This window comes from Octodon degus, unplaced genomic scaffold (assembly GCF_000260255.1).
Source record: "Octodon degus isolate 3935 unplaced genomic scaffold, OctDeg1.0 scaffold00008, whole genome shotgun sequence".
NCBI classification, from domain to species: Eukaryota; Metazoa; Chordata; class Mammalia; order Rodentia; family Octodontidae; genus Octodon; species Octodon degus.
In genome coordinates this window covers 17,439,410-17,455,684 of record NW_004524584.1, presented here as the reverse complement: position 1 = coordinate 17,455,684, position 16,275 = coordinate 17,439,410, and the positions used below count along the sequence as shown (strand labels likewise).

Here is a 16,275-nt window from a genome sequence, read left to right as displayed (position 1 = left end):
AAAGAAGAAAGAAAGAAAATGTGGTATGTATACCTGATGGCATACTATTCAGCCTTTGAAAAGCAGGAAATCCTGTCATTTGCAGCAGCATGTATAAACTTGGAGGATAGGATGCTAACTGAAGTAAACCAGGCACAGAAGGACAAGCACTATGAGATGCTTGTATGTGGAGTCTTGAAATGTTGAATTCAGAAATAAAGCATGGCATTGGTTACTAGGGCCTAGCGGGAAGGGGATTTAAGTGAATGTGGGTCCAAGAATACAAAATTCAGTTAGGAGGAATAAAGTCAAGAAGTGTATTGTACCACATGGTAACTACAGGCCATGGTGATTGTCCTGGAAACTTTCTCATCACTGAGATATAATAGCTGAGACCCGAACATAAAGGAGAGGCTTATTTTGTCAGCTGCCCCAGGGCCATCAACAGCGCAGCAGAGGGGCATGGTGGAGAAAACGCTGCTTTTGTCATGGTTGCTGGGAAGCACACCCATGAAGGAGGTACACCCCTCCGGGTCACGCTCTCAGAAGCCTGCTGCTTCTGATTAGACCCGACCTTCTAATAGCAATAGCAAGTCAGCAGTGGTGTCCATAATCCAATCCCGGCCCAGAGCCCTCCCTGTGAGCACCTGTGCGGGTCACCTAGCTAGCTATGAGCCATAATAGTGCAGGGAGTCACTGCTTAGCCACCTTAGTTCCTAGGTGGCTCAGGAACAGGTGATTCAGTTATGGTGTGGACATCACAGAGTATGCAAACTAAGATGGTTACAAGGTGAAGTATTCTTGCAGATTATCATCATACAGATGGTCTAATGTTGACCAAAATGTTCATCAGAGCCATGAGCGTATACAGGTTTCACTACGTTGTCCTGACTGGCTTCAACTCCTGGGCCCAAGTGACCTTCCTTCCCTAGCCTCCTGAATATTGGGATTATAGCCATGTACCAATATACTAGCCATACATGTATTCTTGAAAAAGGAAGCAGTGATGTGGGGTGACAGAGATGGAGAAGATGACGGATGATCCTGGTCCAGCCCTCACAGGACCTGGAGTGTGGCAGCGGCTCAGAGGTGAACCTCCAGAAGGAATCGCAGGCGACACTGGCTCTCCTGATAGATGAGATACTCACTCTGGGAGAAGTGAGAGCTGCTGAATTGTGGGCACGCAATGGGCCGGCCCTGGGACACAGCCACTCGCTGGCCATCCAGCTCCAGTTCAATGTCCTGGGTAGGATCTGGAAGGCACAGCAAGGGCCATGGGTAGCCCAGGGTCTCTGGTTCCTGGTACCTAACCTTCCCAGTCTGTCCTGGCTTCACACTCTCCTCTTTTGTCCCAGGGAAAGCTGCTCTTTTCCACCTTGCCAGCCCCAAGTCATGCCCGGGCTGGACCTTCTGATGGAACATCCTCCCCTGATCCTCTCTAGGAAGCTCCTACTCCTGTCAATGCTCAGCCAATGACACCACTTTTTTTAACCCACTTGGATGACCATGAGTGAAGTGTTGGATCAGATGTCTGGTGGATGACAGGGAAAGACTGCAGTGAAAAAGGCTTCTTTCATCCTTCTCCAGTCCTCTTTTTGCTTGTCTCCTCCCTGGTAATGAGCCATTCCCCACCTTAGTCCTAGCCTGACCCTCAGGGCTCACCAGGCTCTGTGCATCCTTGGGCAATGACACTGTCGCAGCCGAGGGGTGGGCAGTTCAAGCTGGGGTCATCCACGGTGATGCGGTGCTCTTTGCCCAGGGCTACCTCACCGAGGAACATGTAACCCACCTGGTGGCTCCCATTGTACATGGCAGTAACTGGAAGACATAGGAGGTCTCAGGAGGGCAGCTGGACCTCTGCCTGATCTCTGTGTGTGTGTGTGTGTGTGTGTGTGACAGTGGCATGCTATCTCTGCTGGCTTTGCGGCCCGAGCTCAGGAAAGGGCCCACTCTACCCCAGATCCTGTGGTCCTGACTCTCCTCCCCCCAGGCTCTGTATCCTCTGCCACCCTCATCAAGTCAGCAGACCCAAGGAGGGGTCTACTGAATCTGCTACTGGTATCCTTTAGTGTCACCCCTGGGAACTCCCAATTCCCTTCAGGGCTCTTCTGAGGTCTTCCTAGTCTCTCTTAGGCTCCTCTGTCCTCCCCTGGTCTTAGCTGACCTCCGAACTTCAACCCCATCTTCCCTTGGAGGAATCCTTAGGCTATGTTCTTTTAGACATGTGGGTGGTGGTAGCCTCCAATGACGTGGTCAGCCTAGGCTTCAGGGCCTTACCTGGAAGATCACTTCAGTCAAGCACTGTGCCTACAACTTGGCAGTCCCCGGAGGCCCCTTTGGCCCTCTCCTACATGCTGCCCCTCTTCTTCCCACATGCCCATCATGGATACTCTCCCTTCCAACTCCTCAGAAACAGGCTTGCGCAAGAACCTGGCTTCCCTGCACCTTCCAGCCTCAGTCATCTTATTCAGAGTTGCAGCCACTGATATCCTGCTAGGTCCATGTGAGCTAGGCTTCCCCAGTCCCTTGGGGAGGCTTCCTTGACAGTCCTGGACCTCTGACCCTAATTGTGCCAGACACTCTTGTGAGCTCAGCAGCAGGGCCTTGGCTGGCACAACCTCCTCACCCCTCTGCCATCCCCTCCCCTTGACGCTTACTCTTGCACCCTTTGTTTGTGCGGTTGCTGCGCTCATCCTTGCCTCCTCCAGGAAGTTGGCCCTGCCTTACCTCCTCCAGGAGGCTCTCTCTGATCACCAGGAGCCTCCTCAGAAACCCCCATGCTGAGCATGCTGCCTGAGCACTCTGGCCAGCAACCCTTTGAGGTCTCCTCCCTCCGGTACATCCTGAATTTCCAGTGGGAAAGTCTGGCCCACTCCATCTCTGCCCAGGGCTCAGCCTGGAAGGTGCCTCACCATAGTTAGCTGACTTGCTGTTCTCCGAGGCAAAGTAGATGCCCTTGCCAACACGGCCACCAGAATGTGGCATGATGCGGAGTCCCATGGTGAGGATGGCAGCCACCACAGCCACGTTGGTGCCATGCCACAGCAGCCTCCGATTCCCCAGCTTGGAATGGATCCGGAACCTGTCTTCCTAAGCAGGAGAGGGGCAGGAAATGGAAGACAGACATGGGCGCGCAGCTGGCATGACTAATGCTGAATGTCCCTCTGGTCACTCATACCCTCATGCCAGAGAAACTGGTCAGAGCAGCTAGATAAGCCAAGCTTCTTTTCTTGAGGGCCAGGATAATGATAGGGGAGGGGTTGGGGAATCTCCTTTACCTCGCCTTCCCGGTTCACTTTCCAGATGTGCTGCAGAGCCAGGCGTCTGTGGGTGCTGCTTGTCTGCTCCAAGTAGGTCTGTATCACCTACAAGAGAGCAGAAGCTGGGGGACTTGTGGCCTCCTATCCACACTCTCCACACTAGGACGTCCTCCTAGTCCCATAGCTCTCCTCAGACTCTGCAGACACAGGAGAGAAGGCCAAGGGCCAAGAATCCTCCCAACCTCTCAAAGCAGAAGGCAAGAGGGCCACTGCTCCGCAGGGCCCAGCCCACCTTGTACTCGGGTGCCTCAGAATCCAGCAGCTCAAGCTGGCACTTGAGGAGTTGGTAGTCTCGGTCCAGTGGGTGTGGCACCTCCTCCACTCTCTCCTCTGCTTCACAGGTCACCTTCAGGGTGTGGGCCAGCTCAATGTCTGCCAGCACCTAGGATGATGGGCACTTGGGCACTGGTAGCTTGTCTCTCCTGGACCTCTGGCCTCCTCCTATCCCACAGGACTGATTTCACAGCCACTCCACCTGCTGTCCATCAGCCCAGCCCCACCTGTCCCTCAGCCTGCCCAGTGCAGTCCATCCCTTTGGGGCTTCTTGGCCACCTGTCCCTTGCATTCCTTGCCCAGTCTGTCTGGTGTCTTGCCGGCAGCCTGCCACCTGCTGGCCCTCACCAGCAGCATGTCCTTCTTGGCCTGCAGAAGCTCTGGGGAGTTGATGGGTGGGGGCTTGCTGCGGCCAAAATTGTGTGGGATGATGGTGTAGAAGCGGGAGGACAGCTCTTCCAGGACGTCATCTGCAGGGACTTTCAGCGCCTCTTCCAGTGCTTCCAAGGCCTCAAAGCCCCGTGCAATCTGCTGCTTGCTTAACCTCCCTAGGGGCATCTTCTTCACATCTGGGGAGATGGGAGATCAGGGGCTCAGCCACACAGCCCTGCCACCCTGGGGCCCTGCCACCCTGCCAGGGTGTTCATCTCACCCAGGTTCATGAGGGTCATGGCATTCTTGAACATCTCCTTGCTGAAGATATTGGTGATGAGCTTCTGGGTGGCAGGGTCCAGAGAGCAGGGCAGTACCCGCTTAACCACAGTCCCTGCTGGGCCTCCACCTACCTGGGGAGAGAGGGCCACAGAAGCTGGCCAGGGCATTGGCACTTGGTGCAGAGCGTGGCAACAGAGACAAGCCAGATGGTGACCAGAGAGGGTGGCCCCGAGGCTGCACATCTGGGCAGTGGCAGAACCTCATGTACTGGGTCTCTCCAACCAATAGTGCTCGCCCTCAGACCAGGCCCACTACCCACAGCCTTATCACCTTCACCATGGCCTCCTGGATCTCAGCTTCTCCTTGCACTTCAATAGGTGTGTACTTGCCAGGGTGGGGCACAAAGTGGTCCCGCTCCGCCCATTGATTCTTGGTCTTCTCTTGAAACTTCTTCTCGAAGACCTTCTTTGCATCCTCTAGGCAGGAGAAGCAGTCCATCTTTGACTGGCCCACCTCTCCCTGCAAGTAACAGTCATCAGGCTTGTTTCTGTCATAAACCTTTGCTGGTCTCCATGGTGGGGCAGGCCCTGTGGCCAGAGAAGCTGGCCAGGGCCTTGGCACTTGGTGCACAGCATGGCGACAGAGACAAGCCAGATGGAGACCAGAGAGGTGGCCCCCGAGGCTGCACATCTGGGCAGCTGGATGTGAAGGGGGGCAGTCAGAAGCTGTGGCTTTTGGGGACTCTGGGGAATACTGTTGAGGTGGGGGAGGCAGCACAGGGGCTGAGACGCTCACCACGCGGCCCCAGCGGTTCCAGCAGTAGAAGTGTTTGCCATCTTCCAGCAGTTGAATGACATAGAACTTGTTGTTGTTTTTCTTGATGTTGGTCTGGTTCAGGGTACAGTCATAGTCCTCATGGACCTGGGCAGAAGCAGGACTGAGGCAGGCTGCGGTTGCACAGATGTTTGGCTGTACCCTGAGAGGGGTCCAGTGGGGGCAGGAGCCTGACGGCCCTGGGGTATCAATGAGGCCCTATCCTGTAGCTCGTGGGTCACAGTTCTGCCCTAGCAGATGCAGTGTAAGGGGTTCTGGAGAGAAGCAGGTATGCCCTGGGGGGGGGGGGATCTGAAAACATGGCTCTGCCCTGAGAGTTGGTTTGAGAGGAAGTCAGAGCCCTTCCTGGTGCGGGGTCTGACAGGCAGGCCTAGCTTACTTGGGCCTGGTGAGTAAAGCCCTGACCCTGATGGTCTTTGGAAAGATGGCCTTGCTCTGGAGCTAACCTGGGGCTTAAGTGCCAGGGGGATGGTGCATCTGTCCTTAGGAGGGCGCAGGCTCCAGCCCACCTGGGTATGTGACTCACCTGGGTGCCAGGGCTATTGCTCAGTGGACAGTTGGGGTCCACATGGATTATGCGCTTCTCTGTGGGTGCAGCCCTGAGGGCCTCAGCAGTGGAGTGAAAGCTGTCCTCTTTCCCGGGCCCCTGACGCCCCTTTTTCTTCTCAGGGTGCTCAGTCTTCACTGAAGGCCTTCGCTTTGAAGCCATGGTTGTCTTAGAGAACAGGGGGCAGTCAGACCTCTATGGCTCCTGCAGCCCACCCTACCTCACAGCACCCACTTGGCCCACTTGGGCTTGCCTTAGGAGGCTGCGCTATTCCTCTCTGTGTACACCATGTCCTGGACCCACCCAAGCCCAGAACCACCTCTCTGTATCTTAGTTAACTCTTCTCCCCAGTCACAAATGCAAGGTCAGAACCTGATTAGTTGGCCCATTCTGGCCAACAAAGAGGCTGGTGCCCACCCTTTAAAGCTCTCTAGTAGTGAAAGTGAAAGGAAGCTCTTCTGCTTCCACTTCTAGGCCCTGCCCTGTCCAGCACACATCCTCCTGGCCTAGCCAGGCTGCTGGGCTGAGTCACTGAGCTATGGGGGCAGGGTGGGCAGCTGCTCCAGGGCAGCCATCTTAGGATCAGCTTGGAACCCAGGAAGGAGTAGCTTCCTCCTAACATGTTCAGTTCTTGCCAGGTGTGGTGATGAACACCTGTAATCCCAGCACTTGGGAGGCTGAGGCAGGAAGACTGCTGTGAGTTTGAGGCCAGCCTTAACCACACAGTGGAGACCCTGCTTTCAGGAGAGAGGAGAGGACAGAGGACAGAGATTCGTTCTGCGGGGCCAATCTAGGAACCAGATTAGTGGCTTTGAACTGCCAGAGGTCAGGGTCAGTTCCACCCACCCAGCTCTGTACTACTATGCAGAAGTTCATGGGCAGGGCCACAGGACACTCACCTAAGAGAGGCAGGGACCTGCGAAAGTTTGCTGCCACCCAACCTAGTATCCAGAATGCTGGTGCTCTTTCCAGGACATCACCAGGTCTGGGCACTCCTCCTGCAACCTTCTGTGAGCTTGAGGCAGTCTTGAGTTGGGGAATTCCTGACAACTTCTGGAGGAGTGGGAGGAGCTGGGGGAGGGTGCAAAGTTCTAGTCGCTGGATCACCAGTGGGTGGTCACACACATGAAGGAACACTGATTTGGAAATAGCAACGCCCAGGGCACAGACACTCCCTGACACAGCTGTTCCAGCCTGAGGCACGCCCCACGCACGTACAACCAGCCCAGTGGCCTTTGCAGCAGAGGGACACTAGCTCCCTTTCTCTAGGGCTCCCTGGATTCCGCTGGTTTCCTCGGGCCAACGCGGAACCCCTCGCACTTCTGGCTCCCCCTAGCGGCCATAGGGCGAAAGCACCGCTCAGACCCTCCAGGCTGACTCCTCGTGGCGTACTAGTAGGAGAGTAGGAGCTATACAAGTCTTGTTGCATAGGTCCTGCTTTACCTTGGTCTTAACCATCCAGAAGAAAAGTATAAAAATGAAATATAAGAAGTAAAGCCATGCTATTATGTTGAGTTGTGGGGGACTCAGGTGAACAATTTCTGACATTGCCAGTTAAGCGGAAGACCCAATACTATTACGGGCTACTGGACTCTTTTAGAATATTTTGCTGAGTTTACACACCTATAATATTCAAATAACGGAACTTAACAAATAAAGGGTATACAGATGAATGTCCATTTTGTATCTGTGTATTCAAAGTGGTTAGGATAGATATATAGTTACATTCTCTTAATGAATAGAATGATTTGTTCTAATGGTGTTTGTAAATAGGATATCAAGTCTGCATCTTGTACAGCAATTAACCACTAAGAAGAATGTATGCAGTGTGTTAATTATTGAAACTGTCCTACCGATATGATTTGAAACTGTCTCATTGCTATTTGTTTATCAATAAAATTATGGCAAAAAAAAAAAAAAAAGGAGAGTAGGGCGCAAGCGCTAGAGCATTAGACCGGAAGCGCCGAGGAGGGAGGATTGCTTCCGACTCCATCCCGGCCTCGGGGCGTGGTAAGAGTGTCTAGCCTATGGTCGTCTGGGGGCGTGGCAGAACCTGCTTGAGTATCCAATGGAATTGCGGGAGGTGGGACCTACCGGGAGGTGTCAGCCTATCAGGGAACAGGGTCTTGCCTGGCGGTCTGGGGTTTAGTTTCCACGTGAGCCTCTGGAGGCCGCGGCAGCAGCACTTTGGATAGGCAGCATGTCCGCCACAGCAGCATCTCGAAAGCGGGGAAAGCCGGTCGCCGGGGTTGGGGCCGCTGCAGGGGCCGGCAAGCGGCGGAGAAAGGTGAGGATGGAGTTTCCGGGGGACGCGGCCTGTCTTGTACTGGGACAGCTGCTATCCCATCCGAGGAATCCGGACCCGAAACCCTGTTGAGCTCTGGAATCAGCTTCGCCCCTCTCTCTGCCCGCCAAAAGCTGTGCACTTATTGATCAGGATCAGGAGCCACCGCCTTCCCCTGTCCTGGACTCTCAGAAAATCAGAAGGGCCCTTGGTCAGTGCAGGGGTGGCCAGGATCAGAACAAAGACAGGCTCGTATCATTAATTCCCAGGTCGATTCTGCGGGTGACAGGAGCAAGTCCAAAGGCGGCGGCAAGATGAACGAGGAGATCTCCAGCGACTCGGAGACCGAGAGGTGAGCTGTTACTTCTCACCTAGTGGAAGGGGAAACTGAGGCCCACTGGGTCGAGAAACCAAGACCTTGACCCCTTTGCTTTCCGATCAAGACCCTTCCAAGTTTTAGCTCTGAGAAGTCTCATCTCTACCTCCTTACTTCCCCACGACAGGACTCTTTAAGCATGCACAGGCAAGGAGCGTTAGATGGAAACACGCTCGCTAGAGTTTCTTTCTACTTGTCCATAAAGTCACAGCGATTTTCTTTCTTTTTTTTTGAGACAGGGTTTTCACTGTGTTGTCCTGCTAGGATCAAGTGATTGTCCCACCTAGCTTCCTGGGTGTCCTGGGTAGTGAGGACTACAGGTGCTCCCTGCCATCTCTCAACTCTTTAATGTGCTAGACATTGGCTTCACTGTTAGGAGGACAGAAATGAGCCGGCAGGTAGAGATAGAACATGTGGTGTGAGATCTTACAGCAGTGTGTTTTGGGAACATAGAGTCTTAATGTAGAGGTAACATGGCATTCAAAGATGAGGAAAAAAAAGTTTGGAATGTTATTCATTGTGTCAGAACAGGAGATGGGAAGGATGGAAGGACAGGTGCTGGGCGGATCCAGAAGCCAGGGGGCTTTGGATGTTTCCCACATTTCTGCAGGTGATGGGAGGCTCAGGGTTTCAAAGGCCTGACACTTGTGGGGGGCTGAAGGTTCTTAGTCCATGGAATGTTGTTGACTTCCGCTGGATTTAGAAATTGTGCTTCTGAATTTGAGTTTTTATTGCCTTAACTTGCCCACAAAAAGACTTAGAGTTTTTTAATTTTATTTTGTTTTTTGAGACATGGTCTTGCTTTGTAGTTTAGGCTGGTCTTGAACTCCCTGTGTAGCCCAGGCTGGCCTTGAATTTATTGTGATCCTTCTGACTCGGCCTCGCAAATGCTGAGATTACTGGCATGTACCACCACACCCAGCTATTTTTTTTTTTTTTTTTTAATGTATTTAGTACAGGGTCCTCAGGGTCTCACTACACAGATTGGACTTATAGTGATCCTACTGTTTTCAGCCTCTCAAGCACTGGATTTACAGGCATGTGCTATCACACCCAATCTTAATGGCCATCTCAGCGTGCCCCGGAGCAGGCCAGCACCAGGGATCAAACCCCGGTCCCTGTATCTGCCTAAACAGATGCTTTAATCTGCTGAGCTATCTGGCCAGCCCTAATTTTTTTTTTTTTTTTTTCATTTGCAGAATCTTGGAAGTACCAACCGACATTTCTGATTCTAGCTAACCATTTCTTTACTTTTCTTTTAAAAAATAAAGGTTTTTTTTGAGGTATAATTTACATGCAATAGTAGTCACCGTTTTTGATCTGTAGTTCTTTGAGCTTTGACAAATATACAGGTAGCTGCTGAAGGTTTTTTTTTTTTAATGTATTTAGTACAGGGTCTAAATACATTAAATACATTTTAGGTAGCTGCCACAACCATGAAGATACAGAACACCCCTTCTGCCCCCCCCACCCCCAGACACCCTACTCTTCTGTAGGCAGTTCCTCTTTACCTCTGCTAACCAGTATCCCTGGCATTGGCTTTCCAAGAAAATTCTGTAAAAGAAATCATGCAGTGTATACTTTCTTGCTTTTCATTAGAGTTTTGCCTCCTGCGTGTGAATCCTTGAACAACTGATTGATTTGGGTAAACTCCCAACCATGGCCTCGTATGGGAGGGGCAGTATCAGCCGTGCTGGCAGAAGGCTTGGCAAGCACTAAGTGGTCTGTGGAGCAGTATTTGGCTTTGGCTTTCTTGAGTTTTCAAAGTCCCTTCTGTGGGAAGTCATGGGCTAGATCATGAGTGGGTGCTGACAAACATGGTTGGGGAGCCCTGTAGAGACTAGGGATCCCAGGCATGTGGTCAGAGGGCATGGGCTACCCTGAATTTTCCTTTTTCTTTCCACCCAAGACCCAGTCTTACTATGTAGTTTAGACTGGTATTGAAGTCACTATGTAGCCTAGGCTGGTCCCAAACCCTCAGCAGTTCTCCTGCCTCGGCCTCCCAAGTGCTGGAGTTAATTGGCCTGTGCCACCACACCTGGCTACCCTGGATCTTCTACTTCTGAGTTCCCATAATCTATATTTGAGTGAAGCGAATGCCCTTGGTTGGCCAAGGGGAGAGGCCTAGGAGGGACAGAGAAACTTTTATCACTATAATGCTAAGTCACAGCCAGTTAGGATTCACCTGGAACTTTGTCCTGAGGGTACAGGATGGTACTGGGGCAGTGAGTCTAGGATAGTGACAGACCCAGTGTGTTGTCTCTCTCGTCCTTGGAGTTGACTGGACTGGCTGTCCTGTGTTTGGAGCTGGTTGCCGTCTTGGGCTGTGCCTTTACTGCTCACTGTTGCATCTCCTGCTTCTGGTACCGTCTGCCTTCCTCCCCTCACGTCCTCCAGTCGTGCTAAGAAGAGAAAGAACTGATTCTGCATCACATTGTGTAGCTGACAGTTTCTTTTTTGGTGCTGAAAATTGAATCCAGGCATTGTGCACACTGTGTCCATGCTGTAACCCCCCAAGCTACATACACCCCAACCCCTGGTACTGACTTCATTTTTCCTGGTGCTTTCAGTGGGGAGGGTGTTCCAGGGGTTGGTATTTTCCTTCAGAGTTTTGTCTTCTGGTTCTCAGTGTTGGCACTGAGATGTCTGAAGCCTTGATTTCTCTTCACTTCTCTTGAAAGCCTGTAGAACTGTTTCTCCAAGAGTTGAGAGATTTCAGTGATCTCTGGTGTTTGGGTCTGTTCTCATCCTTACTTCAGCTATGAAGTGGGGCCTTTCAGGTTGGTGAGTTACATCTTTCAGCACATACCGTCCTTGGCCCTGCGGGCTGGCAGTGATGGACAAAGTTGAGTGGTAGGAGAGCATGGAGGAGGTGTGTTCCTTTTGCCCAGGGGATTGGACTAAGCCCCCTCAGACCTGACCCCTCGTTGCCCACAGCCTGGCTCCAAGGAAGACTCAGAAAGAGGAGGAAGAAGAAGAGCTGGAGGAAAATGCCCAGGAGAAGAAGCTGCGCTTGGCTAAGCTTTACCTTGAGCAGCTGAGGCAGCAGGGTGAGCCATGGGCAGGCCAGGCAATGGCTGAGGCCTGTGCCAAAGCCTCCTCCTTCCCCTGCTGCAGCCCTTGCCACCTGACAGACCACTGGCACAGGTGTCCCGCAGCTGCCTGGGCTCCTGGAGCTGCCTGTTTGGTAGGGGTGGCAGACCTGCAGAGGGCTTTGGATGGCCCACTGTTCTCTCTCCTCTGCTGAAGGGGTCTGAACTTGGTGCAGATTACAGGCTGGGTTTTGAGGGCCCAGCCCCAGGGTGGAGGACTGGGATGAGCTAAGGGAAAGGGGGACCTGGGTCTTGGTTTACATGGACCCCCTGTCCTGTACAGAGGAGGAGAAGGCTGAGGCACGGGCATTTGAAGAGGACCAAGTGGCAGGGCGCCTAAAGGAGGATGTGGTGAGTGTGGAGAGAGGATTGGGGGGCGGGGAGGACTGGTTCTGCACCCAGGACCTTTCCTCTCCTTACTTCTGTCCTTTCCATGCAGCTTGAACAGAGGGGCAGGCTGCAGAAGTCAGTGGCAAAGGAGGTGAGTGGGCTGGGTTGGTGGGCAGATTACCCAAGAGGAGCTGAGGCTGTGGGAGTCTTCATTCTTGAACACCATGAACATCTGGGTAAATGTGGTCCCATAGCCTGGGGTCCTGCTTTCCTTCTGGGTAGGGTGGGTGGGAAAGGATGGTGTGGGGTGGTGCCTTTGTGCCCCAGCCATAGTGACCCAGCCCTGCCTGCCCAGATCCAGACCCCAGGTCCAGCAGACATTCGGGTCTTGCGGGGCCACCAGCTCTCCATCACGTGTTTGGTGATCACCCCTGATGACCTGGCCATCTTCTCTGCCGCCAAAGACTGCACTATCATTAAGTGTGAGTGGCCCTGGTGTGGGTGCAGCCCCAGAGATCTCTGAGGGCTGGTGAGGAGGGGTATCCCTGACCAGGGCACGCCTGGAGGCAGGTGGGCTGCTGTATTTCTGGGTGATGTCCACAGTGGCTCTGTGAGCCCTGTGACAGTTGAGACCATGAGCAAAGGCAGAAGGGTGACTTCATAGGAGTTGAAGCTATGGGTGTTTGAGGCACTGTGCAGATCTGGAATTGAGCCCTTGGACCCTTTAGGTTCCTAGTCCTTGACAGCTGAGCATAGCTTTCCCATGATGGCCACAGGAGAAATTCATACTGCCAGCCCTCAAGCACTTTTTTATTTTGGCGGCACTGGGGATGGAATCCAGAACCTTCGGCGTGCTAGGCAAGCTACGCCCCCCTCCCCCCCCTTAAAGCTCTGTTTTCCCTTTATTTTTTGAGACATGCAGTTGAGGCTTGCACTCTGTGTAGCCCAGGCTGGCCTTGAACTAATGGCAGTTATCCTCCCTCAGCCTCCTGAGTGCTGGGATTATAGGTGCATACCACCATGCCAGCTCACCTCAAAGCGCTTTGCTTTCTTGCTTTTTGGGTTTCTTGGCCATCCTTTGGAATTGCTGTCCCCACTTAACAGATTAGGAAACTTGTCTAGAGGCCCATGGTAGTCGTACTAAGTTCTCTGACTCAAGTCCTGGGTTTTTCTTCTGCCCTTTGTTTAAGACACCCTGTCTCCTACCTCAGTAACCTCTGTTCTTCCCTGGTGGCAGGGAGTGTGGAGAGTGGACGGAAGCTGCATGTGATTCCAAGGGCCAAGAAGGGTGTGGAGGGGCAGGCCCCTGGCCACAGCAGCCACGTCCTCTGCATGGCCATCTCCTCCGACGGCAAGTACCTTGTAAGGCCAGGCCAGCCTCGGGTGGGTGGGGCTTGTGGTGTGAGGCGTGCACCTTGGTCATTGCCCCTGTCCCTGCAGGCCTCAGGTGACCGTAACAAGCTCATTCTCATTTGGGAAGCCCAGAGCTGCTGCCACTTGTACACCTTCACAGGACATCGGGATGCCGTGTCGGTGAGCAGCAGCTGTGCACAGTAGGCCCTACTGGGTGGGCGGGGCTTGGTGCTAGGCTGCTGGGGCCCCCTTAGGGAACCCGCACACTGGGCAGTGAGTGGTGTGGGAAGGACATAAATAGGCTGGAGGATACTAAATGGGGAGAAGCTGAGAGAGGCGGAGTTCAGCTTGTGCAGGGGTCCAGGGCTCTGGGGGAAGCCCACACCTGCCCAAGGGGCCTGCGGGCCTTCCTGCGATGCTTCCCACAGTGCTGTTGGCGCAGCTGCCTGCAGGCCTCCGTTTCGCCTGCTGTCATCCACATCCTCTTCCTCTGCTCTCTGTCCATCCTTAGGGGCTGGCATTCCGAAGAGGCACCCACCAGCTCTACAGCACCTCCCATGACCGCTCTGTAAAGGTGTGGAACGTGGCGGAGAACTCCTACGTGGAGACGCTGTGAGTGTCTCAGTGGAGGGCGCGTGTGGGTATGGGTGGGTTCACTCGTGACCCATCCTACTCTGTCCTGCCTTCAGCTTTGGCCATCAGGATGCTGTGGCCGCACTGGACGCCCTGAGTCGGGAGTGCTGTGTGACAGCTGGGGGCCGGGACGGCACTGTGCGTGTGTGGAAGATTCCTGAGGAGTCCCAGTTGGTCTTCTATGGCCACCAGTAAGGCAGAGTGCCAGGCTGTTGGGGCCTCCTTGGGTGGTGGGGCTGGCCACACCCCTCATATCCCCTCTCTCCAGGGGCTCCATTGACTGTCTCCATCTCATCAACGAGGAGCACATGGTGTCGGGTGCGGATGATGGGTAAGAGCTGCCTCTGGCTGCCTCAGAGTGCTTGCTAAGCGCTTACTGCTGTTGCTTTTTTTTTGTTTCCTCTTCCTTTTCTTCATCTTTTTCTTTTCCTCTTCCTCTTCTTCCTTCCTCTTCCTCCCCCTCTCCCTCTTCCTGTTTGCTACGTAGTACATGCTGGCCTCGAACTCTCTGTGTAGTCCAGGCTGGCCTCGAACTCACGGCAACTCTCCTGCCTTAGCCCCTTGTGCTGGGATTGCAGGAGTGTGCCACCCTAGCCAGCTTGCTAAGCACTTGCTTCTATGGGGTTTCTCTTAGAACCCCACTGTGATGCAGACATCACAGGCACTGGTGATCTTGTCCATGTCACGTGGTTGGCACGTGGACTTGGTCCCTCTCTGCTGTGTGTGTTTCTCTCCTGTTCCTGACTTTACCTGCTGTCTCATCCACAGCTCTGTTGCCTTGTGGGGCCTCTCTAAGAAGCGGCCACTTGCCGTGCAGCGGGAAGCTCATGGGCTGCAGGGGGAGCCAGGCCTGGAACAGCCCTTCTGGGTGTCATCAGTGGCAGCCCTCCTTAACACAGACCTTGTAGCTACAGGTGGGTACCCTGAGGCAGGGAGGTAGGGGTCACAGGGGTGCTGCTGCAGTGGTTCCTCACTGTCCCTTGTTTGCAGGCTCCCACAGCTCTTGTGTGCGGCTTTGGCAGTGCGGGGAGGGCTTCAGGCGGCTCGATCACCTCTGCGACATCCCTCTGGTGAGTGGGGCTTGAATACTCAGCTTTTTTTTTCCCCTTCCCTTGAGCACCCTGATTCTCTGGGTCCCTGAATGAGCTCTTTTTTTTTTTTTTTTTGGTGGTACTGGAGATTGAACTCAGGACCTTGCGCTTGCCAGGCAAGTGCTTAGTCTACTGAGCTATCTCTCCGGGCCCTGAATGAGCTCTTAATGTCCTTCTTCCTGCTGGAAAGGAAACTTTCTGGAAGTGAGGGCCAGCTCCTAGCACAGGCCTGGCAGGACCTCACCCTTCTTTCCTCCTTTCCTGCTTCCCCTCCTGTACCCGCCATCCTGGGTCCTGTCCTGGGTGTCAAGGGCAAGGCAGGGCCTGGCACTCTTGTGCCAGCTTGATAGCCAGGCTGGGGCATATGGAATGGACCTCCACACCACAGGGGAGCGCAGCACGAGCTGTCACTGGTGTCTGACAGTGCAGGCCTAGGTCTCTAGCACTCTGTAGCCAGCACCCAGGGCCAGACCATGCCTTCGACATTCCCAGTGCCCTTGAGCTGGAGCTCTCTGCCCTGCCTCACCAGTGTGGATGCTGAGGCCCTGAGGGGTTTAGCAGCCCTTATGGGTGTCATCCTGCTTGGCCCTGTAGCCAGTGGCAGGAAGCAAGGATTTGACCTCGAGGTGTCACTGGTGCTGCCGGGGACTGGGTGGAGGGTGGTTCTGATGCTGGCCCTCTCTTTCCTCAGGTGGGTTTTATCAACAGCCTTAAGTTTTCCAGCACTGGGGACTTCCTAGTGGCTGGAGTAGGCCAGGAACACAGGTATGTGATCCTTGGGGCACTGGGCGGGCAGTGGGTGGGAATGGGGGTACAGACTGGGTGGGGACTGGGTTGGTCCCAGCTGCTTCTCTTATCCTCTGCAGGCTTGGCCGATGGTGGCGGATCAGAGAGGCTCGAAACTCAGTCTGCATCATCCGGCTGCCCAGGGTCCCTGTGCCCCCTGCAGCTGGCTCATGATAGTCATCCTCCTTATTTAAGTTCTTCCAATACCCGGCCCCACTCTTTGTATTAAAAAGATCCTTTTTTGGACTTTGTCTCTCGAAGCTTCTGAGGGTCAGGGACTATGAGGCAAGAGAGGCCTTGGAAGGGACAGACTCAGCTTGGCCCCTCTGCTGGCCTGAGAACCTTTATCCTTTTCTGAAGAGTTTAGGTAGAAGCCTCAGCTGGCTCCTAGTTCCTGGGCCCCATGTCTGCTCTATGCCCTTATCTGGCCAGCTTCCCACCCACTACTCTGGGCTGGGTGAGGTCCTTGAGGACTGGCGCTGGGGACTGAGCTGATCTGAGGCCAGGTCATGAAGCTGGAGGGGTAGAGTGCCCTGAGTTGGGCATCTAGAGTGGCATAGGATCCTATGCCTGAATTTTTCCTGGGTCCAGAGGGCTCAGGTTCTGTTCAAGCCCCTGTGGAGCTCCCACCTGTTTTGGGTCCCAGGCATTGAAAAATGAGTAGGAAAAAGTTCCTATATTCAAGAGGCTCACCTTCTGGAAGTCATGAAGAAAGGGAACAAG

At 53.8% G+C, this 16,275-nt stretch overlaps 2 protein-coding genes across 3 annotated transcripts; one reads left to right on the top strand and one right to left on the bottom strand.

Moving 5' to 3' along the window:
- Nucleotides 1-282: 282 nt before the first annotated feature.
- Nucleotides 283-6,798, bottom strand: Parp3 (poly(ADP-ribose) polymerase family member 3). 2 transcript variants are annotated; one of them, XM_004625157.2, is made up of 11 exons: nucleotides 6,507-6,796; nucleotides 5,587-5,775; nucleotides 5,022-5,147; nucleotides 4,557-4,745; nucleotides 4,225-4,357; nucleotides 3,921-4,141; nucleotides 3,532-3,681; nucleotides 3,258-3,344; nucleotides 2,892-3,069; nucleotides 1,642-1,797; nucleotides 283-1,232 (listed from the first exon to the last, which is right to left on the bottom strand). In XM_004625157.2, the coding sequence occupies exons 2-11, from the start codon at nucleotides 5,767-5,769 to the stop codon at nucleotides 1,063-1,065; spliced, it is 1,593 nt and encodes a 530-aa protein (XP_004625214.1). In that variant the 5' UTR covers nucleotides 5,770-5,775; nucleotides 6,507-6,796; the 3' UTR covers nucleotides 283-1,062. The 2 variants fall into 2 exon arrangements, with proteins under 2 accessions (XP_004625214.1, XP_023562124.1); XM_023706356.1 differs by having other exon boundaries at nucleotides 948-1,232; nucleotides 4,563-4,745; nucleotides 6,507-6,798.
- A 950-nt stretch (nucleotides 6,799-7,748) lies between these two features.
- Rrp9 (ribosomal RNA processing 9, U3 small nucleolar RNA binding protein) lies at nucleotides 7,749-15,798 on the top strand. The gene is made up of 15 exons (XM_004625156.2): nucleotides 7,749-7,894; nucleotides 8,161-8,243; nucleotides 11,205-11,317; nucleotides 11,643-11,710; nucleotides 11,799-11,840; nucleotides 12,045-12,171; nucleotides 12,927-13,051; nucleotides 13,130-13,222; nucleotides 13,554-13,654; nucleotides 13,732-13,866; nucleotides 13,944-14,006; nucleotides 14,444-14,589; nucleotides 14,666-14,745; nucleotides 15,458-15,531; nucleotides 15,633-15,798. Exons 1-15 carry the CDS (start codon nucleotides 7,808-7,810, stop codon nucleotides 15,724-15,726), a joined length of 1,431 nt encoding a protein of 476 aa, XP_004625213.1. The 5' UTR covers nucleotides 7,749-7,807; the 3' UTR covers nucleotides 15,727-15,798.
- Nucleotides 15,799-16,275: the final 477 nt, after the last annotated feature.